Source organism: Eulemur rufifrons, chromosome 23 (assembly GCF_041146395.1).
Source record: "Eulemur rufifrons isolate Redbay chromosome 23, OSU_ERuf_1, whole genome shotgun sequence".
NCBI classification, from domain to species: domain Eukaryota; kingdom Metazoa; phylum Chordata; class Mammalia; order Primates; family Lemuridae; genus Eulemur; species Eulemur rufifrons.
This window is the reverse complement of record NC_091005.1, coordinates 23,869,038-23,894,921: the sequence shown is the minus strand read 5'-3', so window position 1 is coordinate 23,894,921 and position 25,884 is coordinate 23,869,038. Positions and strand designations below refer to the sequence as shown.

General features: G+C 40.5%; 2 protein-coding genes across 6 annotated transcripts in view; one reads left to right on the top strand and one right to left on the bottom strand.

Annotated features, from left to right (window-relative positions):
- LOC138373977 (retinoblastoma-like protein 2) overlaps positions 1-12,708 on the bottom strand; it is a 51,036-nt gene extending 38,328 nt beyond the window's left edge. For 4 of the 5 annotated variants that reach the window (XM_069456692.1, XM_069456693.1, XM_069456695.1 and 1 more), the window contains exons 1-4: positions 12,398-12,708; positions 6,188-6,318; positions 3,328-3,528; positions 2,571-2,635 (exon numbers count right to left, since the gene is read on the bottom strand). In XM_069456692.1, coding sequence (XP_069312793.1) covers positions 2,571-2,635; positions 3,328-3,528; positions 6,188-6,318; positions 12,398-12,637 — 637 coding nt within the window. In that variant the 5' untranslated portion in view covers positions 12,638-12,708. The remainder of the gene's footprint in view (positions 1-2,570; positions 2,636-3,327; positions 3,529-6,187; positions 6,319-12,397) is intronic. The other variant, XM_069456696.1, reaches the window with a different exon arrangement.
- Positions 12,709-19,213: 6,505 nt separating this feature from the next.
- Positions 19,214-25,884, top strand: part of LOC138373826 (putative ankyrin repeat domain-containing protein 19) — a 33,374-nt gene continuing 26,703 nt past the window's right edge. Inside the window, exons 1-4 of the mRNA XM_069456424.1 lie at positions 19,214-19,630; positions 19,730-19,965; positions 23,247-23,361; positions 23,521-23,694. Of these exons, the coding sequence (XP_069312525.1) occupies positions 19,448-19,630; positions 19,730-19,965; positions 23,247-23,361; positions 23,521-23,694 (708 nt within the window). The 5' untranslated portion in view covers positions 19,214-19,447. The remainder of the gene's footprint in view (positions 19,631-19,729; positions 19,966-23,246; positions 23,362-23,520; positions 23,695-25,884) is intronic.

The window sequence follows — 25,884 nt, the reverse complement described above, 5'->3', positions numbered from 1 at the left end:
TCCTGACCTTAAAAATAAATCTGACTTTGTGAGATATTTTATTTTTTAATCAACAAAGACAACAAGTAAATGGAAATCTGTTTAATCTCCAGAGTTGGCATATTTATCAGGACTTAGAAGATTTAGGATTTCATATAAAACAAGAACTGGTACCTATTGGTCTTCTGGCCACAAAGCCTTTCATGTGACAAGCCCAAACTTGTCACTGGTGTGTACTTGCCATGAGACATCAATAAAGATAGCAGGCAAAGAGTTGGCTTATGTATCAGGAAGGAGATAATCTGGGGTGCCCATATGCTACAGAGAATGTCACAAGAAAGGTGGCTATAGAAGAGTACACCTTCCCCAAAATAAATAAATGGAGAACTGACTAAAAACCAATTAAACTATGCTATATTAGAAAAGATTCTTGGCCAGACACAGTGGCTCATGCCTGTAATTCCAGCATTTTGGGAAGCTGAGGTGGGAGGACTGCTTAAAGCCAGAAATTCCAAACCAGCCTGGGCAAAATAACAAGACCCTGTCTCTAAAAAAAAAAAAAAAAAAAAAAAAAAAAAAAATAAGCCAGGGGCCAGGTGCAGTGGCTCACACCTATAATCCCAGTACTGTGGGAGGCTGAGGCGGGAGGATTGCTTGAGTTCAGGATTTCAAGACCAGACTGAGCAAGAGCAAGACCCGTCTCTACTGGAAATATAAAAATTAGCTGGGCGTCCTGGCACGTGCCTATAGTCCTGCTACTCAGAAGGCTGAGGCAGGAGGATCGCTTGAGCCCAAGAGTTTGAGGTTGCAGTGAACTATGATGACACCTTTGTACTCTACCTGGGGTGACAGAGTAAGACTCTGTCTCAAAAAAAAATAAACAGATGAATTAGCCGGGTGTGGTGGTGCACACCTGTAGTCCTAGCTACTTGGGAGGCTAAAGCAGGGGGATTCCTTGAACCCAGGAGTTCAAGGTTATAGGGAGCTATGATCTGCCACTGCACTCCAGCTTGGGTAACAGAGTTAAACCCTGTTTCAAAAAAATAGAAGGAAGGAAGGAATGAGGGAGGAAGGGGAGAAAGAAAGAAAGGAGAGAAAGAGGAAAAAAGGAGAAAAAGAGAGAAAGAAAAAGAGAAAGAGTAAGGAAGGAAGAGAGGGAGGGACGGAGGGAAAGAAAAAAAAGGAAAGAAGGAAGGAAAGGAAGGAAGGATGGATCCTAGTGCATCATAAAAGATCATAGAAGTTGATTGTGAGGGGACAAAGTTTCTTCAGATGAAATTATTATAGACTGAATTAATAAGATTAAATTCAAACACTAAGTTAATTGCAGAGACAAAAACTATGCCACCCCAATTGGTCAAGTGAGAGCAAAATAAGGACAATAAAATTCTTTTTTTATAGTTTATATAGTACTAAATATATTTACTCCTAAGCACACATATACCATAAAAGAGCAACACCACAGATAAAAATCCTACGAGTCAGACATACCTGCCCAATACAATCATATGAAAAGATTACTATCATATATAATATCAGCCACATAGTCTAAAACTTGTTGCGGCCACCATAAAAACAATTTATCTACACTAAGCATTTTGTATCACTGATCATGTCACCTTTATCTTCACTAAAGAGACATGCCCGTGTGACAAAAGACAAGACTCTTCTCTTGAATCAAGCATGCAGCTCAGGGAAGGAAGGATGACTCTTACCTTATTAGCTAGAAAGGACTATTAGACCAAACAAACCTGGAGACCTACGGCATGACACATCCTTGCCAGAGGCCTTCACATCTAGCATGAAACCAGGAACCAAGAGATCTGGGTTCAAATCCCACCTCTGTTCCTAGCAGCTAGTTTCTGGGCTTCAGCTGCCTAATTTTTAAAGTGAGTAAGCTGAGCTAGTTGATCTAATAATGAGAATCTCTTATATTTATGAAATTCCTTCCAGCTCTATGATTCTTTGTTTTTAACTCTGCATTTTATTAGGCTATCTTAGTGGCAAAGGCATGCCACATAGCCTATACAAAAAAGCTATATTTTCTTTTCCTTAGATTCTTAAGAAATATTTCTACATAGAAATATAAAAAGGACAAAAAATAACAGGGATATATTTCACTCAATGCAGACCTTGGTTAGATTAAATAAGATAAGAAGGGAGAGAAAATAAATAGTATCTAAAGACATATGTTTAAGTATATTTGTCTGAAAAAGATGCAAAAAAAAAAATCTGAACTACTCTGAGGTTGATCATTCCCACTCAATTTAATAAACGTGGCTCATGAAAAATATAGCTCAAAATACAAGCATATACAGAATAAGGTGTTCTCAGTTCCTAATTCAGAAGAATAGCTTTGGGTGGAAAAGATGTTGTATAAGAACAAAACTGATGGATTTTCCATTTAAAAAGAGAAGAATTGACTGTTATAAAGAAATTCAAAATACCCTCTTAGGAAAGGTGATACTTAAAGATTCTGGGATTAAAACACTTCAGAAAATTTTCAGTCAGAAACTTTTCCTGGTACATATTATAGGTTGACAAAATTAATACCTGAAAATTTAAATAATATCTAAATATTGTTTTCTTACCTTTTGCATATATAAAAAGCACCCAACAAAAATGGAAAATTTCTGACACAGTACAGGGCTGTCGCCTTTGAGAGAGAGAAAAAAAGTCATGAGACAACAGAAGAATTAAAAAAAAAAGACATCCCAAGTGACTGTAAATTAGGTGTGAAAACCCACAGTTCCAGGGAGTGATACTATAATAGATTCAGCTTCACATGGAAAATGTGCAAGAAGTTCTGCCCCAACCAAATATTGGTAGGAAATAGCTGGGAGCCAGGGAAATAGCTTATCTCAGAAAAAAAGAAAATTTGGAAGAACTTTTAAAGTTTTTTGAGGTCAAGATAGGTGAGGTGGAAAATAAAAAGAATAACAATAGTTCTTTTGATGACATTAGCAAGGCTATGTGCTTTAAGACTCCTAGACACAGTCAGATATTTCCCATGTTTAGTGGTCTATACCCAGGGTACCTAACTGGTGAAAGTCCCTAACGTCTGACTTGTGTATTCACATTTTAAGTTGCTTAAATGAAAAGGGAAAGTTTATGTAAACAAAGGCCCCATACATTTTGCAATATGAAAGCCAACCTCTTCACAGCTAACACAATGAAAAGCAAAAAAAAACAAACAAAAAAAATCATTAAAAGAAAACTATTGGTGAAAAAGATTATTTATGAGATCACACTTCTTTTTTAAGACTAGCAAAATAAACCTAGGGATCAAAACTGTAGCACAGCACAGACAGACAAATGTGTATTCCCAAGTAACAAATAAACACATACCGCTGTTTTCTTCCTCTTTGTTGACGAGGTTGCTCCTCTTGAGGATATTTAAAGATATCCTGAAAAATGGGTTCATATTTCTTAAAAATTACAGCAGAAACAGTGAAGTTTCTTTCTAATCTCTCAGTACGTTCTCTGAAATGTGGGGGTAGATTTGCCATGTCTTCCCACTTCTTCATCTTATTAAAAAATTCAATTAAGCTAATATTAAAAATAAAAAATGAGATATTTTCTTAAGTAACATAAAGGTAAAGTATATAAATATAAATAACTAAAAGTAAATCAGAATTATGTCACTAAATTAAATTACTTTTAGACAGTGAAATAAAACCACAATGTCTCTGAATAGATTAATCTCTTACAGGTTGGTTTATTCTTCTGATTCTACTTTTTTTTTTTTAGATTACCTAAGGTTTTTTTAAAAATCATGAAATATTTTAAAATACAAGCAAAATTAGCAAGAATAACATAATCGACATTCATATGTCCAACTACCAGATTTAACAAACATTAACATATTGAATAAATTTCATATTTGCTTCAGATTTCTTTAAAAACTAAAAACACTACAGAAACAGCCAAAATCCCCATTTGTACTCTTCCCTAATCCCATTCCCCACCCTTCTTTCCCAGACAAGCACCATTCCAAAGCTAGTTTTAATCCTGCCCATGTTTTCATACATACTACACACATATACATATATATGTATCCATAAGCAGTAAGTAGTATCTTTTGCATATGTTTTTACATTTTACATAAATGGTACCATACTGTAAGTAACATTCTGCAACTTGCTTTTTTCACTCAATGATGTTTTTGAGATTCATTAATGTTGATACATAAGATCTAATTAATTCATTTTCAACTGCTAAAACATTCCTAAATATGAATATACCATGACCTTTTGCATTCACTCCCCAACCAATGAAAATTTAGGCTAGTTCCAATTTTTCACAGTAACAAAAAAAGCTATAATGAACATATTCTAGTACATGTTGCAGGAGTTTCTTTAGGAACTACCCCAAGGAGGAGGCAGAGAAAGTACACCTTCAATTTTACAAGGTACTGCCAAATTTCCCACTAAAGTAGTTATGCCAATTTATATTCTCACAAATGTATGCCAGCAATATAGGGTTCCTGTTTCCCTGCATAAAGACCTAACTTGGTACTATCAGATTCCAAATTTCCCCAATCTGATGAGAATGAAACGTTGTCTTGTTTTTACTTTGAATTTCTTTGAGTACTGGTAAGACTGAACATCTTTCCTTTATCTATTACCTATGTGAGTTTTGGTCTTTGTGAAGTCACATTGTGGTGTGGTGTTTTTTGGGTTTTTTTTTTTGAGACAGAGTCTCGCTCTGTTGCCTGGGCTAGAGTGCAGTGGTGTCAGCCTAGCTCACAGCAACCTCCAACTCCTGGGCTTAAGCAATCCTACTGCCTCAGCCTCCCGAGTAGCTGGGACTACAGGCATGCGCCACCATGCCCGGCTAATTTTTTTTTTAATATATATATATTTTTAGCTGTCCAGATCATTTCTTTCTATTTTTTAGTAGAGACGGGGTCTCGCTCTTGCTCAGGCTGGTCTCGAACTCCTGAGCTCAAACGATCCACCCGCCTCGGCCTCCCAGAGTACTAGGATTACAGGCGTGAGCTACCGCACTGGGCCTGTGAAGTCATATTGTTTACTCATTTTTGTTGATTAACCATTTGGTAGTTCTTTATATAATTCTGGATATTGATCCTTGGTCAATTTTATGCATTGTAAGTATCTTCTCCCAATCTGCTCCCATAATCCACTTAGTCCATTATGGCCGAAAAAGTAAATAATCTGAACCCACAAATAAAAATCTAAATATAAAAAAATGAGTTTTTTGAAAAGGAAATAAAATGAAAACGCTGGATTGTATCGCTTTCATTAAAATGCTGGGTAAGTTTAGTTTACTGTAGTTTATTATGAGGATTCCATAATTTGATCTTTACTTCTAAAGTTCTTTGACACTTTACTAGGTTACTCTGCCTCTACTTTTCTTCTTCGTAATAATTGCATTTTTGCATCCTATTTATTAAGTCTATTTCTGCATGTTCACAGTCCAGGCGTTCAACTCTCTATGCAATGCCTTTTGTTCTTAGGCCTAAATACAACTCAGGATGGAGTTAAGGTTAACAAATAGACTATAGTTAAAATATTACATTTCCTATAATTTTAATAGCAAGTGATTTTTTAACCATTAGGTCCCTAAATTTTGAAAGTGTTAATTCCCCCCCAAAATGCCAAGCATCCTTTTCCCATTAATCTCTAATAAGTCATAAAAGAAAATTCATCCAGAAGATAGAAATAAGTATAATCAATTCCAGCATACAACAGATAAAGCAATTTCTGCCTCTTAAACATTATTTGACCCTTTCTGATTGATTATTAGGGTGTTGCTTACCCGCAAACAAGACACTAAGAAATATTTACACATTCTATATATGACATGAGTCCTGTGCATGTAGTTCTAAGTATAATACTATAATACATAATATTTTATTTACCCTTTCAACCTAGAGTGTCTCCTAAAGTTTCTCAATAGACGTATTTAAATTTCTCTCATTATTACACTGAGTCATAACCTTTAGAAGTATACTCTTCCATTCAAGTGCCTAATACATTAAAATTTAAATATTTTCACCAAAGAAGTAAAATAAAATGGATACAAAAATTGATGTAGTAAAGGAAAGCCATGACCCAGCTTCTAAATTCAGCATTCCCCAGGTACAAATGCTCAAAAAATGATGAACAAAGAGAATTCTTACTATCACTGATTTATGAGCAGTTATATTAGTCATACTGTACTTTTCAAACTTTAACATAGTTACCTCTGCTCTGAACACCGCAGGATTCTAGTTAAAGATACAAAGTTTCCTTCAACTGTCCCTTTGCTCACAGTTGGAACAGATTTTCTGCAAGCCACATATAAGGCACATGCTAACCAATGAAGATCATTTCCCTGTAAAAGAAAAGAAAATTGATTTTTAGTTAATGAGCTACATATATGTCGATACAAAAAATTCTTAAGTTTAAATTCAACGTGTGGTTTCTATGTTTGTAGGTAACTATTTTCCAATGATGGCCCTATCCCATGTGTTCTTCTTATAATGTGACATTCATCCACTGAGAAATAGGGATTTGTGTCCCCTTACCTTGAACCTGGGCAAGGATCTGTGTTCCCTCACGTTGATCAACTGGCTCAACCAATAGCACAGGTGGACGTGATGCTATGTAATGTCAAAGATAATAAAAGGCAATACAGATTCCACCTGGCACTCTCTCCCAGGACATGTGTCTTGGAAGTCCTGAACCAATATGCAAAAAGTCCAGATACCCTGAAATACCATACTGGAGAGACCTCGTGGAGGTTAGTCACATAGAGAGAGAAATGCCCATGGAGCCCCAGCTGTGTCAGTCCCTAGCTGCTCAAGTCTTCAGGTGAAGCACCAGTCACTCTGAAATAGAAACATGACATCCAGACTATGCCCTGTCAGAATTCCAGACCCACAAAGTCTGCAAGCAATCTAAATTGTTCCTGCTAATTTTATACATAATCAAAACATATACATGAATAAATGAAAATTATTTCTGTAACCTTATGGACCATTGTGGATCCATTATCACAGAGGTCCCCAACCTTTTTGGCACCATGGACTGGTTTCATCGAACACAATTTTTCTACCGATGGGAGAGGGGGTATGGGGGATGGTTTGGGGATGACTGAAGTGTATTACATTTATTGTGCACTTTATTATTACTGCATTGTAATATATAATGAAATAATTATACAACTCACCATAACACAGAATCAGTGGGAGCCCTGAGCTTGTTTTCCTGCACCTAGACAGTCTCATCTGGGGGTGATGGGAGACAGTGGCTTATGTCCAGTGTACTCTGTAACCTTGTTTGGTTGCTGTCACTGCAGAAAACCCTGCTTCACAAAGACAGGACGTTGGAAATGGAAACAGGCTTTTCAGTGCTTTTGTGGCAATCTCAGGATATTCCACCCTGACTTTAATCCAGAACGTATGGAGATTTGAAGTTGTCTCATATTTTTAAGGCCACCAGGATTTGTGATCTCAAGCAGTTGATCCTCTTCTAGCACGGACAAAGTCTATTCACCTGGCTTATTCACAAACGGGTCATGGATCCATTCCTTCCCAGTTCGGGGGTCTTTGTGGTTGAGAATTAATGCTCAAACTCTTTTGAAAGCTGAGATAGGTGATCATGCACCAGCTGGGAGAAAGAAGGCCCTGGCTCAGCCTCTTTCAAAACCTCCGATAATGTTTGAAACATGTCAAAAATCCCAGTGTTCACTCGTCACCCCCATAATTCCAGTCTGACTTTGAATGCAGCCACTTTATCTGCCGACTTGAACACAGTTATCATTCTCCCCTGAAGTGACAGATTGAGTTTGCTGAGCAGGTTGAATATGTCACACAAGTAAACAAGTTTTGTGACCCATTCTGTGTCACCAAAATGTGCTGCCAGTGGTGACTGTTTTACTAAAAAAAAAAAAATCTCTAGAGTGGCTCTCATAACTCAAAAACCCTGGCTAGTGAGCTATCTTTAGAAAGCCATCTCACTTCTGTGTGTAAGAGTAGATGTGTGTGCTCTGTGTCCATCTCCTCACAGAGCTACATGAACAGACATAAGTTAAGGGCATGTACTTTAACATAGTTGATAATTTGAATCACATCCTGCAAAATGTTTAGTTCAGGTGACATTTTTCGGTTGGCCAGCATTTCTCTATGGATGACACAGTGTGTAGACTCACATTCAGAAGCGACCTCCTTGACCCAAGTAGTGAAACCAGAAAGCCGTCCAGTCATGGCAGCTACTCCATCCATGCATATATTGACACAAAATGACCCATTCAGTTTTCCTGATATGTAATCATTCAAACTTGAATAGTTCTGCGGCTGTGATGCTGATTGGCAACAAAAGTGCACATATTCTCAGGCACATCCTCCTGAAAAATATATTGCACAAAACAAGCTTTGTTGCTTTGTCAACAGTGGTAGAACTCATCAACCTAGATTGTGTACCATGGTGACTCATTAATCCTCTCTAACAATTGCACCTCAGTATCCTCTACTATTTCATCAATTCATCTAGTTATGGTGCCACCTTTTAAACTGCACTCTTTCCTAAAAGCTCATGGCCAATGTCATTAGCAGTAGGCAGGATCAACTCTTCACCAGTAGCAAAGGGCTTCCTAGCTTTAGCAATGCGGTTAGCCACTGAGAATCATGCTCTCAGTGCAGACACACTTGATGACGCTGATGAAGTGGTGGCCTTCAATAATTCCTTCTGTTCTCTGTGTTCATGTTTTTTCCTTTTGCAAAACTCCCAATGCTTTTCTTTTAATGCAGGGTGCTTGGTCTCCATGTGGCAAAGCAGTTTTAAAAGTTTCATGGCTTCGTTGGATTGCCAGTCACCACATATTACACAAAGCGAGCTTGGAGAATGTGAATCACCTGTTGCAATTGACCCGTAATTTAAGTAGGACTCTTGGTATTTTCTTTTAAACATACCTCTCATTTTCTTGGCAATCTTAGAGTCTTCTGCTCTCTCATCATCGGGTCTTTTTTACTCATTTTTGTTCATTTTTAATTTTTATTTTTTTACTCATTTTTGCTAGGGTTAGTTTGTGGGCTTACCAAAATCGTAACTGAGACAAGTGCACAGAGCGGGGAAAGAGGCACAGACGGAAGTAGAAATAAAATAAGTGGTGGGCCACGCACGGACTAAAGTGTCAGATTCTGACTTAAAGCCTGCCACCAGATGCACCTGTACAATTGAAGTACATCAACTCACTTGCCACTATAAACCCTGCCACCAGATGCAGCTTAATTGTCACTTGCCACTCACTGATAGGGTTTTGATATGAGTCTGCAAGCAACTGATTTATTATGGTCTCTGTGCAGTCAAACCTCTCTGCTAATGATAATCTGTATTTGCAGCTGCTCCCCAGCGATAGCATTACTGCCTCAGCTCCACCTCAGATCATTCAGCATTAGATTCTCAAAAGGAGCCAAAACCTAGATCCCTCATATGCCCAGTTTACAGTAGGGTTCGCACTCCTATGATAATCTAATGCCGCTGCTGATTTGACAGCAGGTGGAGCTTTTATGCAGTGATGTGAGTGATGGGGAGCAGCTGTAAACACAGATGAAACTTGGCTTGCTTGCTTGCCTGCCCTCTGCTAACCTCCTGCTATGTGGCCCAGGAGTTGGGGACCACAGCATTACCAGGTATAATTCAAAACAAATAATTTTTAAGGCATTATTTCTAAAAGATCATCTTCATAATTCTTTTTTTTCCCCAAGAAGTGATACAACTTTTATCTCCCTATAAGGGCTGAACTAGAAGATGTCCTTTAGTTTCATTGTATACAATGCTAATCGAAATGGAAATGAGAGAAACTGAAAATTATCCATTTTTCACATTAATACATAAACTAGCTTAAAAACCCAATTATAGTTATTGTAGCACAGATGTTCTACTTTCAAAAACACAACAAAGATTTGTGTATTAAACACATCTCTGAAAAATGGTTTCATTAAATTCTTGATCTACAAAGTCTCAAAGTAAATTTAGTTTTATAACCACCAAGTTTCTCTACCATATCAAGATCTCTTAGAGAGTATTAGTATAAAATTAAGTCAGTCACAGCATTATCGTGTGTTTTAATAAAGGGTTTAAAGAAGATAATCTGTAATGGTCTATTTCGGTCCTAAAGAATTCACAACTACATCATTCTTAAAAACAAGAAAAGAATTAGTCTTACATATGAGAATTTTATAGTGCTTAAAATGACAAAATGGATGGGGCAGCTCTTTGTAAAGTAACCTATGCCCAGTAGGCCACAGACAATAGAAGAGCAGACTCCGTGCCTGGTTTACCTCTGGTCCTATAAAATGTTTGTTGAAAAAGTCCATAATACTGAAAAGTAGTCATCATCAAAATTAACAACTCATGGCCATATACTTATAGGGTCAAGTAGATCTGGTTTCAAATTCTGACTCTGCCATATATTAGCTATAACATAGTGGGCAAATCACTTAACAGTCTCAGAGCCTCCATTTTTCTCAGCTGAGGACTGTGAGAATTAAATGAGTTACAAGTACAAATCACAGAAAATACAAAAAATAAAAGATAAATTCTATAACCAGTATTCTGTATTAAATACCACATGAGCTTTATTTTCCACTGTATGCTTTCATGAGCCTGACATCACACATTATCTTACAGGATCCCCGATTTAAGCTTCACAAGGGCAGGGATTTTTAGGCTTTGTTCACTGCTCTACCCCCAGCACCTAGAACAGTGTCTGGCAAATAGGTGCTTAAGAAATATTTGATAGATGAGTATTTATCATTAATTTATTGGGTAAACTGGGCTAAGAAGCTGAGACTAAAGTCAGTAATCAAAAAAAATGGAATAATCAAACATATTTTCAAAAATAACTTACTCGCCATCTTTCTGTGTCACTTCCTTACATTAACACTAGACTTCATATGACTTAACCTCTATGAGTTGAAATACCTCAACTGAATGGTGATAATGTTTGTTCTGTCTTATTTACAAAATTATCCTGAGAGTAAAATAAGAGCTTGTTTGGAGGCACTTATGCCCTTCACTGAAAAAGAGTCCTTCTCTTTGCCTGACTACAGAAAAGCACTGAGAGATGAATAGGAACACGGACTATTCAGCTGGATCACGTAAGCATATGAAAGAGCTTAGAAAACTTGAAAGCACTGTCCATTTGAGCACTTTATGTGCCCAGAACAACATATCATCTTATTCAACCTTCAGAATAGCTCTGTGAGGTAGGTACAAATATCTCCAGTTTACATATCACAAAACTGAGTTTTCCACTGGCTTAATTGTTTAAAGTCACCCAGGTCTGTCAGGTTCTAAAGCCACCATACACTATATTTCTCTGCATATATAACAACTGGGAGAGAGAACTAGTATTTGAATTAAAATTCTATGAAAGCAGCTATAAATTCAAAAAAAACCTTAGCAGGATGACACACAGGAAAAACCACCACATTATATTTAAATAATACCTTGGTTAGGCCTTCACGTCCTGAGCCTATTCTACAAAGTTAATATTTATATAAAACTATTTTAGAAAATCAAATGGCCTCAAGTTTAAATGCCACACACACAGGCAAACAGCTGGTAAACAATCCGGACTTCCGTGTCACTTCCCATTGGCCCACGGAGGGGAGGTGCCTACAGAGTTGACAGTCACTGGCTAGAATGGCCATTTTTTTTCATTTGCAAATCCCGTCAGAAAAAAGGGACATAACATTCTGGGATCACGGCAACAACAGGAGTCCTGGCAACGTCTAGGGTGACCAAAAGGTCCTCAAGGCAGTTACAGTCCTGATTCCTAGGGGGTCTATATCCGGGTAGGCAGAAAGCGCATTTCATCTGCCTGGGAAGATTAGTCTTAATTTGTTTACACACACGTAGACACAGCCCGAAACTTAACAGCGCGTTTGTTCAAACCGACACAATACCTGGGCACAGGCAATTTGGTACAGTAGGCAAAGAAGAGAGAAGCCTGGAGACCCAGGCGCTAAAATCCGGTTAATCGCTGTGCAAAAATGGGCAAGTTCCCGCCCCTTCTACCTACGATCTTGACCAACTACACCTGTGCATTCTACTAACCAGGTGGGTGGGGAATCAAATGAGTCGCAAAGACCCGTTTTCTAACCGTGACCCCAGCATAATCTCAAGCCTCGCTGCGCTACTTTAGGGCAAGAGGTGTCCCCCACTCTGAACCCGAGAGGGGAGAGCAGCGAGACCGGGTTCACCCTCCGCGCTGCTAAGAGCCTTTTAAACGCCTGGTTTCCAGGACTGCGCAGCGCAGAGAGGATTTCCACCCTCTCCAGGCTGGGACCCCGGAGCCAGCTGGAGGGTCCCTGAGGGCGCCCCACCCCGGGCGGGAAGGCGCCCCATTCCCGCGGCCGGCACGCCGACTAGGCCCGGAAAGCCCCCCTCTCCTCCCTCTAGCGCACCTCCAGCGTGTAGCTCTCGCTTATGCTCCGGTAGCTGCCCCAGGCCTCGGCCCGCGCCGCCTCGTCCATGTTGAGGCGGCTGCACAGCTCGTCGAACCGCTGCTGGATCTGAGGCGTCGGCGACTCAGCAGGCTGCGCGGCGTCCTCCGCCTGGCCGTCGTCCTCCTCCTCCTCATCCGAAGCTGCCGCCGCCGGAGGAGGAGGCGGGGGCGGCGGCGACTGGTCACCTCCGGACGGCATAGCGCGCACCGGGCAGCCGGTCCTCAGATGAAGTGTGGGCCCGGGCCCGCAGCCATTCAAACCGCGAAGGGCCCGCCCGTCGGCCGCCAGCACCGCGACTGCGCCGCCGCCAATGCCCCGGGCCTCATGCAGGCACCCGTAGTTCTGAGCACAGCCTGCTGGGAAACGTAGTCCACGCCGGCGGCCCACGGGGGCCAAAAGTCATGTTTGCGGAAAAAAAAAAAAGTGAGATGTAGTAGTTTCACTTTGGTTGAAATAAAGGGCCTTCTCCGCATTTTAAGTACATACCTCCCCATCGTGAGACTATTCAGCAAGGCAGACATTTTTTTTCGGGGGGGGGGGTGCGCTGCGGTCATTCTAGGGACTTGGCCTTAAGCTGCCAGAAGCCTTGCTAGAGTTTGGTCCTCTCTTAGTGCAGAGGTTTGAAAGGAGTCTTTATGTGCTGAGAGTTCTGTAGTTCTCACCATGTGGAGAGAGCCCAAGGCCCCTGGCCCTCAGCTATGCTGAATCAGCCAGTTTGGAAGCAGATCCTCCAGCCTTCAGTCAGGCTGTCCCATCTGATTCTGTATGAGATGCAGCGGAGATGAACCTTCCCACTGAGCCCTGCCCAAATTGTAGCAATTAACGTCTGTGGGCAAAAGAAATGATTTTCTTTTTGTTTTAAGTCACTAAGTTTTAGGTTGGCTTGTTATACAGCAATAAATAATCAGAACACTGATTAAGTATAAAATATGTATGTATCGATTATCAGGAAGGATTTAATAATTGAATATTTTTCTTGGTAATTTTTTATGTTGCTTCTAATCTCACCACAAAAGTTTTCATTTTTAAACCTTAAAAAGCTAAAATAATGTAATAATTGACATTAGAGATAGGTATTAAGTCACAGCCACTTTTGATGATGGAGGTTAACTGACTTGGTCATAGTTTTTGAACAAGGAGCTAAGAATTGAAATTAGATTCCTAGACTAGTCTTACCAAACATTTCTTTTCCTTATCTTGCCTTCTTCTCCTCCCAGAAGCTGGAATGGCCACCTTGAAACACAAATCTGATCACATCTTCCCCTACCTAAGTGGTTTCCTGGTACTCTTAGCACAAAGTCTACACTCCACACCTACAGGTTCTCTCCCTCCTGCCCCTTCATCCCCATTGAAAATTACTCTCTCACGCTTTCCCACCCTTAAATGTTGAATATTCTCATGATACTTATTATAACCATAATGAATTATTTACATGTTTGACTGTTTCATGCCTGTTTTCATTGCTATGCTTTAAGTGCTATGAAGATATGAGAAGTGTGTGTTGGGTTCTGGGCTGTAACTTCAGAGCCTAATGTGGTGTCAAGCATTGAGTTGACTCTCCATAATATTTGTCAAAGGAACGACATGTGATCATTGAGACATATCTTCAGATTTTTTAGATGTAAAATCCTTACTCTTGTCATGCATGATCTGATAGCCCAATCATTTGCCTTATACAGTTGTCCCTAATATCTATAGGGGATTGGTTCCAGGACCCCATGAATACCAAAATCCGCAGAGGCTCAAGTCCTTTATATAAAATGGCATAGTATTTGCATATAACCTATGCACATCCTCTCACATACTTTAAATCATCTCTAGATTACTTACAGTATCTAATACATTGCAAATAGTATTAATAGATAGTTGTTATACTGTATTTTTATTTGCATTATTTTTATTGTTGTATTGTTATTTTTTTTTTTTTAGTATTTTTTTATCCACAATTGATTGAATACAAGGATGCAGAACCCACAGATATGGAGGGCTGACTGTATATATATCATCTTAAAAAAATATGACTTAACTGTGAAACTTCACATAAATCTTTCACACAACAAAACCCAGTGGTCTTTAAATTTTTCGGTCATGTCTCCCTAAAGGAATTACCTCCTCAAATATTTTAAAGTTGACATCTAAAATTTTTCATTATAGGTTTCATCAGGTGCAAAGGATGTAATATCTAGCATTGTAACTATAAGCCTTTTAAAACAAAACTGTTACTAAACTTTAAATATATCTAATGGACTCCAACTGTCATAGCAATGTGATACTATCATCCATTTAAAAACATACATGAACAAAATTTTCTTTAATAAGTTGAAATTTTATGTCATTCCTTTTTCTCCTTTAACTCATATTTCCATTCTACCATCCCACAAAAATTGTATCCTAATATATTTTGTGTTTAACAGTCCTCTATTATCTTTCGTATTTCCCTTCAGCAAAAATGTACACTCAAATTTTTCAAGTCTCCTAATTGATTGATTGATTGATTGAGGCAGGGTCTCACTCTGTCACCCAGGCAGGCTGGAGTACAGTGGTGCCATCATAGCTCATTGCAACCTTGAACTCTAGGGCTGTAGCAATCCTCCTCCCTCAGCTTCCTGAGTGTAGCTAGGACTACAGGCATGCAATACCATACTAGGCCGATTTTTTGAAAAAGTTTTTTTTGTAGAAACAGGTTCTCACTGTGTTACTGAGGCTAGTCTTCTTGAACCCCTGGTTTCAAGTAATCCTTCCACCTCAGACTCCCAAAGTTCTTGGATTACAGGTGTGAGCCACCGCACCCAACCCTGTTTTTTTTTTTTTTTTAATGTTAGGTTCATTGAGGTATAATTTACATGCAGTAAAATTCACTCACAGTTTTATGAATTTTGACAAATACATACAGTCATGTAACAACCACCACAATCAAATTCAATCCATGGTATAAACTACGAACAAGAAGCTAATGTAATATACAGGGAAGACTTAGCACTCTGGAATGCCCTTTTTTAGCCCTTTCTGTCATTGTAAACAATTATTGCCTTATGATGCCTGCAAGGCCTATCAGAGTGGGTATTGCACTGCTTACCCTCAACTGCTTTGTACTGCTGTGGTTCTAAACACTTTCGTTTATTTTTGTCTTCCTTCTTACATTCAGGCTGTAAGACGTTTCTTTTCACTGGGCTCACCAGACGAACCATTGGTAACCCTTTTTCTCCTTTTCTCCTGTCTTTTATTGGGAGGAGAGCTACTTGAAAGCTAAGTAAGTGAGGTGGTTGGGAATATGCATCAAGTTAAGGATCAGTAGGCCATGAGTGAGGGCATCGCCTTGAGTAGAGGGCATGAATATTAATGATTAAGAGGTTTGGTTCTTGGAGTCTTAGTCATTCATTCATTCATTCATTCACTAGCCAGAAAGCCTGCCATCCATCCATTAAAACATTCAACAAATGTATAGTAAGTGCCTACTGTATGTCAAGTACTTTGCCATACACTGAGGATATAGTACTGAATGAGATAAGTGTGGTATCTGCCCTTATAGAGCTTGTGATCTCATGGGGAAAACAGACCTAGAACAAGAATTGGCAAATGTGAATATCATTTACTATAAAAGAGAAATTCAGGGAGCCAGAGGAGTGCGTCACAAAAGACCTTAACCATGTGTATGTATGAAAGCAACAGGGAAAGAGAGAAGGGGGTGGGCGGGAAGTTAAAGGAATGTGAACATAGAGTAAGTGTAAAAAGTGGGAGGAAAAAGGCACAAGATGTGGATAGAGATGATGTCAAAGGCCTGGAAAAGATATTGGCCTTGATGCTAAAGGTGATTGGAAGCCACTTAAGGTGTTAGGTTAAGGGGACCAGTAATATTTCTCTCTCCCCAGAACTGAGAACAGTGTTTAGCATTGAATAGGTGCTCAACAAATGTTTATTAACTAAACACTTGGCTTGACTTCCAGACCACAGACGAATTCTGTGAGGCCCAGTGCTCCTGAGACTAAATCTACCACAATGATAAAACGATTCCTTAGTCATCATTCCAGTAAGATCTTCCAGTCATTTCTCTCCCTGAGTTACTGCACCGGGATGAAATCTCCCTCTCCTGCTCTACCACCCAGTCCTCTCCTTGCGCCCTCTGGAACTCCCAGCTCATTTCTTTATATCCCACAGTCTCCAAGGCCAAGAGCAGTGGCTGGCCGTGTCCTGCCTGCTGCCTACTGTGCCACCAGACCATCTCTCCTCTATCCACTTGGTCATCGAGGCTCATGCCCTAAGCTCAGTTGTCTCCATTCCTCCCTATCAGCAAATGGTAACATCATTCTTCCAGTTGGTCAGGCCAGAAACTTTGGAGTCATCTTGATTCCTCTTTCTCTCACTTCCTACATGCAACCCATCTGCAATTCTGTCAGCTCAATCTTCAAACTATTCAAAATTTGACCAACTCTCACCTCCTCTGTTACCAATGCTTTGACCCACGCTACCCCCATCTCTCACCAGAATCATTGCAGTTTCCTCCTGTCTGGTCTCCCTTCTGTCCTTTCCCCCACCACAGTTTCTTCTCAGTGTAGAAGTTGTTAGGATTAGTTTTGTGTGTCAACTTTAATGGGCCACGGTGCCCAGATATTTGGTCAGACATTTTTCTGATGCTTCTGTGAGTGTGTTTTTGGATGAGATTTACATTTAAATAGATGGACTTTGAGTAAAGCATGTTGCTTTCTCCAATGTAGGTAGGCTCATTCAATCAGTTGAAGGTCTGAAGAGAACAAAATGACCTTGCTAGAGCAAGAGAGAATTCTGCCAGCAGCCTTTGAACTTTAACTGCAATGGTGGCTCTTCACTGGGTCCCCAGCCTGCTGGCTCACTCTGCAGAGTTTGGACTTGCCAGCCTCCATATCACATGAACCGATTCCTTAAAATAAGTCTCTCTGATTACACAGAAGTCAGAATAGGTTGAAAGAGGAGTAAGACTGGGCAGAGATATATGGATTACTTTGAGTTCCTGTTAATGGTGTGTTTCCTTTATCCATGTGGTTATTATGAAATGTTTAATAATAAATACAGCAAGTTGTACTTTAAAAATCTGTGTTGTGTGTGTGTGTGTGTGTGTGTGTGTATTGGCTCCAGGGGCTTGGTTCCAGGACCCCCATAGATACCAAAATCCATAGATGTGCATGTCATTTATATTATATTATTATATTATAATAGTTATATTATAACAAATGGTGTAATATTTGCATAAAATCTACACCCATCCTCCCCTATACTTTAAATCATCTCTAGATTACTTAGAATACCTAATACAAAGTATTAATAAATGCTAAGTAAAAAGTTGTCACGATGTATTTTTTAAAAACTTGTATTATTTTTATTGCTGTTCTGTTATTTTTATTATTCTTTTTTTCTCATTATTTCCGATCTGTGGTTGGTCGAATCCTCAGATGCAGAGCCTGCAGGTACAGGGAGCTGACTGTACACACACACGTCCTACTGGTTCTGGTTCCGTTTCTCTGAAGAACTCTAATACTGCCAAGGTGACTTTTTTGGAGGGGGTTTTTGGGGTTTGTTTGTTGTTTGTTTGTTTGTTTTTATTTCAGTTTATTATGGGGGTACAAAAGTTCAGGTTATATATATTGCCCATGGCTCCCCATCCCCCCGAGTCTGAGCTTCAAGCGTGTCCATTCCCTAGACAGTGCACATCGCATTCATCATGTAGATATGCACCCATCCCCTCCCCCCACCCCCATTCCCCCCAGTCAGAACTTCAAGCGTGTCCATTCCCCAGGCAGTGCACATCGCACTCATCATATAGATATGCACCCATCCCCTCCCCCCACCCCCACCTCTGTCCGACACCCAGTTGGAATTTCCTGTCTCTCCTCTGCTCAGAATGCCTCAGTGTTTTCCCATCTGATTCAGAGTAAAAGCCAAATTGAGAAAATGGCTTGTTAGGCGCCCCCTACATCTACCCCCTCCCCAAGCACATCTCCCGCAGCTCTCTCACATCCACTCTGCCCCTCTGGCCTGGAGGAACAAAGGTAGTCCAGACACACAGTTGATGTTTTTAAAGTCACATGATTGGGGTGCAGGTGCAAGGGAGTGAGAGTAGACGACAAGAGGACCACAGACTGACTCCAATCCTAAACCGTCTGGGGGAAGAGGAAGAGGGAAACAAAGCAGAGACCCCTGCAGTAGGAGGGAAATCAAGACAGTTCAGTGTCCTGGAACCATGTGAGGGGAGAGTACTCAGGCCGACAGAGTGAGCACCGGGCATAATGACACTGATGGGCCAAGGCCGTCGTGGGCAGCAGCGCAGGGGCGGGAACCGGCCGCTCAGCCCCGTGTCCGTGGCCGCTGAGTGACCGGCGCGGGCGGCCCCCTTCCCGCTCCGCGCCAGTGCTGTCAGGGGGGCGCTGGGCCACGGGGCGGCGCGCGGGGGACCTGGAGGCAGCCGGGGTCGAGCCCTGCCAGCCCCGCGCCCCGCGCCCCGCGCCCCGCGCCCCCGCCCCCAGCAGCGCCCACCCGCGGCCGGACGCCAGGGCGGCCACCGGGCGCGAGCCGGTCAGTGAGTCACCCGGGTCCCCGCTGTGCAGTGAGGGCTCTGCACCGGCAGCCGCTGCGCTCGGAGCGCCACAGAGAAGCCAGTGCCAGCCGGCGCGGTCAACCAGTTCTCAGGCCGGGCGGGCGGCGCCCTCAGAAGGCCCGAGGACCCCCGGGGAGAACCACTCAGCCTGCGCGGGCACCCGAGCTGCCGCTGCCACGTGCACGCGCGGCAACACTTTCAAACGGCGGGTGTCCTCGGCCTGTCGGCGCCCGGGTAGGGACGCCGGCTCCGGTGCGCGTGGGCACCTCGAGCCCAACGGGTTTGTTGGCCTTACCTGGTCCGAGGGAGGAGGAGGAGAAGTTTCTTGGTCCGCGCTTCTGGACAGACCAGGCTGGTCTTCTACTGCTGGACTCCGGAGTTGGTGAACGGTGAGGAGGGAAGGAGGTGACAAGCCAGTGGGAGCTCAGGCGGCTCCAAAACACATGGCTTCTTGCTGGAAGAAGTGTTTCTGCTGCGCCAGCCAGACACACCCGCCGGCGGCCGCGGGACAAGTGGAAGGAGCCGAGGTGGCTCCGAAGGAACTGATGGCTTCTCCCTCAAAGAAGCCTCTTGGCTCGGCCAGCCAGACCCACCCGCCGGCCTTGGGACAGGAAGAAGGAGCCGAGGTGGCTCCGAAGACACCGACGGCTTCTCCGTCAAAGAAGCTTTTTGGCCGGGCCAGCCAGACCCACCCGCTGGCGGCCTCCAGACAAGAAGGAGCCGAGGTGACTCCGAAGACAACGGCTTCTTCCTTTAAGAAGCTTTTTGGCTCAGCCAGGAAGAAGGGCCCCTCGGCCTCGGACCCCTTCCGTCACTGCGGGTTCTCCAGGGCGCTTTACCACGTCCACCGTAAACATCTGGGAGCTCTGCACCAAGCTGCCTACTCGGGTGACCTGCTCCTGTTGGAGCACGTGGTGTGGAACATGGAATGTGGCGTCAATGCCAGAGACAAGAAGAAGAGGTACTAGGAACTGGGTGGCTGGGCCTGTGGGAGGTGGGGCTGTGGGTGTGGGGGAAGCTCCTTCCCAGGCCACCCCTCATGTCCCCCAGGGGGCTGGGCTGTCCTCCCTCCCCAGGCCTCGCAGCCTCGTGGACGTGGAGGGGTCCAGGCCATTTCCATGAGCAGCAACACAGAAACCAAACTTGAGCTGGTTTCTGATCCACTCATAATTCCCTTTTTAGACCGCTGTATTGGCAATTCCAAAGTGATTTAACTAACTAAATTAAGTATATGCAGTGTTTTATTTTTAATGTACACATTTTCAAACACAGTATTGTATATGTTATAGAAGGAAGCATAAGAAGAGAAATGATTCCCATTCTGTATCAACTTCAGGGCTAAAACGTCTTTGGCTAAAATTCAGTATCCATTTTATATTGACGTGCATCTATGTATATAAGCTCTTTAGTGAGGGACCTTAGGAAACTCTGAAGTGGGGAGATGGTTTCATGTTCTTGAGTAGGAAGACTCATTTTTCTCAAAATGTGAACTTTTTTCTCTCTGTGTATCAATTTTACATAAACCAAAGAAAGATTTCAAGGTTTTAATATTTTTAAGTTGCACTCTCTTTTCGTATTGTGAGGTCAATAAGATAGTTTTTTGCCATGGAGTGAACAAAGACATGCCCTTCTAGACATCAAAATGTGCTATTCACTTCCACAAAGTAATCATTTACTAACAAACCAAGGGGCAAATAAATGAATGGAAAAGAATAGAAAATCCAGAAACACCCAGATACATGTAAGAATTGAGAACTTGATGATGACATTTCATGTTAGTAGGAAAAGATGAATTATTTATAAATGAAATGCCTGTTAACTGGAGAAAACCTGCTAGATTTTTGTGTCGCAAAAATAAGTTCCCGATGGAATATAGCTCAATCCTTTTGAACATACAAAATGACACTGTGCCGGAAGAAAACACAAATGCCTGTTTATCTAGGTACCTTTTTATGTTGACAAAGACCTTCCTAAGAATGACCTCACAAGCACACATAACCTGCAAAGGTTCATCTAGGAAGAGAAAAATTAAAACACCCTGTGCATAGAGAAAAATTAACAACATAGTTACAAAATATTTGCAACATTGACATTTATATATGCACATATGCTTACATATATCAGATGAAAAAATATATCTTCATATAACAGTGGATTCTTTGAAATCAACAAGAGAACTCTAAAATATGGCAAAGTACTTTTTTGCTGATCTACAGGTGACCTGTGCACAGAGAAACAAAAATTAGTGTTTCTGGTAAGGAGGAATTTAAGTTAAGTGGAATGAAATACTGTTTTCTAACCACAAATTTTGTGAGGATGAAGAGCAGTGATACTAAGACTACCGATTCAAGTTTAAGTTGCTGATGCCTTTTCACATAGACAATTTGGTGATGAGCACCACATTTTAAAGAATATATAAGCTTTTTACCCATCCATTCCATTATACTAAAATCTCTTTAGGAACTAGAGATACATGCAATTTGTTTTTCACAGCACTGCTTAAGGTAGCAGTGCATTAAGAACCCATACAATGGCTTTTGTAACTAAATTTCAGTGCATCCATAGGATGGAATAACATGTGACCATTGAAGGTGTCTATGAATACAGAAGGATATTGGCATGTGAAGATGTATTTTGGTATATCAATAAAAAAATCCATTGGATTATATGTACACACAAACAGACTGTGGTCTGGTGTTAGCTGAAAATATGTACAAAATGAGATAAAATTTTGTTATTTCTGGTCCTTTGTATCATAAGTGAATTTTTTTCTTTTCCTTACCTGTGATTTCTGCAATAAGCATGTATAAAATGTCTGGTAAAAGTTTATTATTAATGAGATAATCCTTGGGGAGAACAGGAATATGATCTTGCACAGAAAAAATAATTCTTTTTTTAAAATTTTTTTCTTGGATTGGTATCTTCTGTGAACTTTTAGCTTCCTCACGAGTAAAGGGAACCTTTTCTAGGAGCTTTCTAGGAAACTTTCCAAGAGGTTTCTTTAAAAATATTGAACTCCCAACTTTATTTATCTATTCTTTCAGTCTATTTATTCATCAAACATAACCTGCATACCTATTATTTAGCAGACATATTCTGCTATCTCTCAGGACCCTTCAACATTTCATGTTTACTTGCCCAGCCTTAGCAAGTTGAGAGAGTCAAAATTGGAGTAGTAGGACTCAATCTCAATTGAAGCCTTTTCCTCTCTCAGAGAAAAGCATTTCTGAAGGTAGAAAACTATAAAAGATAACCTGCCCTTTTGAAAATGTGTAAGAGTCTGAAATACTAATATTAATCATAGGAAATATCTGATTGGACATACAGTTTGTACATCTAACTATTAGATAAAGTAAGCCATACCCAGTCATTTGAATCCTGAGTTTGCTTTGGCTTAAAGTGTGCTGAAAACTAAAGTTAAGAATTAGTTTTTGAAAAAATTTGTTGTTTCAACTCTCTGACCCAATAGTCCTTTTAAAGACTACAATTTATTTAAATTCCAGTCATATAGAACTTCCAAAGACCTGTTATATGTACGACACCAATGTAAGGCACCATGGATTGTGGGATGCCCCATTATTTTCTGTATCAGTCAGAGAATTTTTAAAATGTTGCCAATTATAGTTGTAGGATATCCTGAATAAGTGGCAGTCCAATGTCATAGATGTTACAGTGTGAGAAAATGAGCATCTGAGAATCATTGAAATACAGTATTATCTTGAATGTTTAAAACCTACTGCAAGTAGATACAATTGTAACATTTTACTTACTTAAAATGTTCTCTTTGGTAAGTAGTAGTAATGGTAATTCTTACAGTGTCTAACAATCATTGAGCTGTTATATGTGGTAGGAACTGGTCTAAATACTTTGCATAGATTGTCATTTAAGCATGATAGTATTGTCCTGTGAGATGGCTACTATCGTCATCCCCTTTTTATTGATAAGGAAGCTGAGGCACAGAAAGCCTAAGCCATAGCTGGTAAGTGACAGTGCTTCAGGTAGGATTCAAGGCCAATTTGAACTTGACCAGAGGCCAAGCTCTTCTTTTCAAACAGGCTGCTCTTTCACATAATGTAGTAAGCCATAAGAGCTAATAAATTCTGTATTTTCTTCCCAAGAAAGTTAAATATTAGTTTTGAAGGCAGGGGAATAACATGCTATTTAATGTTTACAATTGCATGAATCGTTGTATGTTTTGAGATAGTGCACTACAATTTCCTAAAAATCCTCTTCCTTATGTAGGACCGCGCTACATCTGGCCTGTTCCTCTGGCCGGTCAAAAGTGGTAACTTTTCTGGTGCAGAAACAGTGTGAGCTTAACATCCGTGACGACAAAGAGAGGACAGCTCTGATGAAGGTATGTGGTAGCCAACTCAGCATGAGATGCATTTGATGTAAATACATAGAATCAAAATGAGTTTATCTCATTTAAATATAACTAGTTGGCAAAACCTGTGGAATGTTTATTTTGAAATTCCTGGAATTTACGATCTATTTCTTGGTCTAATACTGATAGGCCGTCCAGTGCCAGGAAGTGGAATGTGCGGTTTTTCTGTTGGAACAAGGTGCTGATCCAAATCTTCAGGATGTCTACGGCAACACTGCTCTCCACTATGCCGTGTACAATGAGAATGAGTTACTAACGGAAGAACTACTTTCACACCATGCAGATATTGAAGCCAAAAACAAGGTATAGATCAACCAGCTTTATTTTCAAACTATTTGGAATGTATTTGTTTTAACATTGACATATGCAAAGTTTAGCTGTCCATATTTGGAAGCTCAAACATTCCCTGAATGAAAATATTTTGGAATGACTTAATTGTCTAAGATTTTTCTTTAATTATTGATATTTTTAAAGAGGCATTAGAGTGTGCAGCTTTCTTTTATGCATTTGTGGTAAATATTTGTGAATGCACTGAATTTCTTAAAGGTAAAACTTTTTTCCCAAGTATTTTTTCCCACCCCAATTTTTTTTCTGATCAGTGTAAACAACACAGGAAAGTAAAATTTGCCCACAAAATAGATTTTATCTTACACCTCCAGCAAAACCAATGCATTTTACTATAAATGGAAATCTTGCTGCTATTAACAAGTTCCTTAGAAATTAATGTATGTGAAAGAGAGATATCTCTCAGTGGCAAGGCTGAAAAGGGATAAGTGGAAAGGGAAAAAGAGAGCATCAGAAACCTGCAGGCCAATTTGGAAATTACGTAACTGAGGGAAAATATCAAAAAAATGTTTTTTGATTTTTTTTTTTTTTGGCCTTTTTTGTTTGTTCGGTTGGCTTTTCTAGGTTTTGTTTTTTGGTGTTTTTTTTTTTTTTTGTTTAGACAAGGTGTTCTTCAGTTTGGGGGATAACAATTTTCAGTTTGGAAGAGAGAGGTAATGAGTTGTAAACTTGACTAGAGATCAGTTTTAGGAGGACTCTGAGGAAACCAGATTCGTCTGAAACAGGTGGTGATGAAGTGAGAAACACTTCAGCAGAGGGAAGAACAAAATAATTAACTGATTGTCCTACTCTGGTAGAAATGGCCACTTAGATAAGAGTCTAAACTCTGCTCTCAGATCTAGAATGTCTTGATGGGAAGGTGGGGGAGAAGGAGCTTATAAATAGCAAAGTCAAATTGCATTTTGAGTTTACTAGTCCCTGTTCGACCCAGGAGAATCAAGGAGTTTTTAGTAAATGACTCTTTCTCTCACTCTTTCCTCTTCTTGCCAAATCCCCAAATGATAAAAGGATTGGCCTTGTGGGCGACAGATGAGGCTGAGTTGATTGTCTACTGCACTAGTCCTCACCTAGAGTTGTGCATCACAGTGAGCTGGGGAAATTTTTTAAAAATCTGCAAGTCTGGACTCTCCCCTGAAGATTTTGACTTAGGAAGTCTAATAAAACCTAGAAATGTATATATAAAAATAATTCCTTGAAGCCAGGCGTGGTGGTATGTGCCTGTAGTCCCAGCTACTCAGGAGGCTTGTGGCAAGAGGATCGCTTGCACCCAGGAGTTTCTCCTGGGCAACATAGTGAGAACTCTGTCTCTAACAAAAAACGAAAAATATCCTTGAGATTCTGATACACTTCTGGTTAAGAACCACTGCATAAATGTCATATATATATATTCACACGTCTCAAAAACCTCAGAAATCTCTAGACAAGTTGGAGTTTGATAGGTACTACTTCCTTCAAACCTCTCCTTTCTGATCACATAATATTAGCCTGAGTTTGATCTTTCTCTATCTTGGGTTGGACAGTTAAAAGGAGTATTATTGGCAGCATTGATCAGCTTACAGAATAACACCTTTTTCCTTCCAACCATCGTTCACTGCCATTCAGAGGGTCTTTAGGAATTTCGTTATGGGTAGTTTTTCAATAAGTAGCGGCAGCCATATATGACAAACCCACAGCCAACATCATTCTGAATGGGGAAAAATTGAAAGCACTCCCACTTAGAACTGGAACCAGACAGGGCTGCCCACTGTCCCCATTACTTTTCAACATAGTATTGGAAGTCCTTGCGAGAGCTATCAGGCAAGAGAGCAAAATCAAGGGAGTCCAAATAGGGAAGGAAGAGATCAAACTCTCACTTTTTGCTGATGATATGATGCTATATCTGGAAAACCCCCAGGATTCAACCATGAGACGCCTGAAATTGATTAACGAATATAGCAAAGTCTCTGGCTACAAAATTAATATACACAAATCAGAGGCATTTATATATGCCGATAACAGTCAATCGGAAAACCAAATTAAAGACTCAATACCCTTCAAAATAGCAACAAAGAAAATAAAATATCTAGGTATATACCTAACTAAAGAGGTAAAGGACCTCTATAAGGAAAACTATGAAACACTGAGAAAAGAAATAGCAGAACTTGCAAA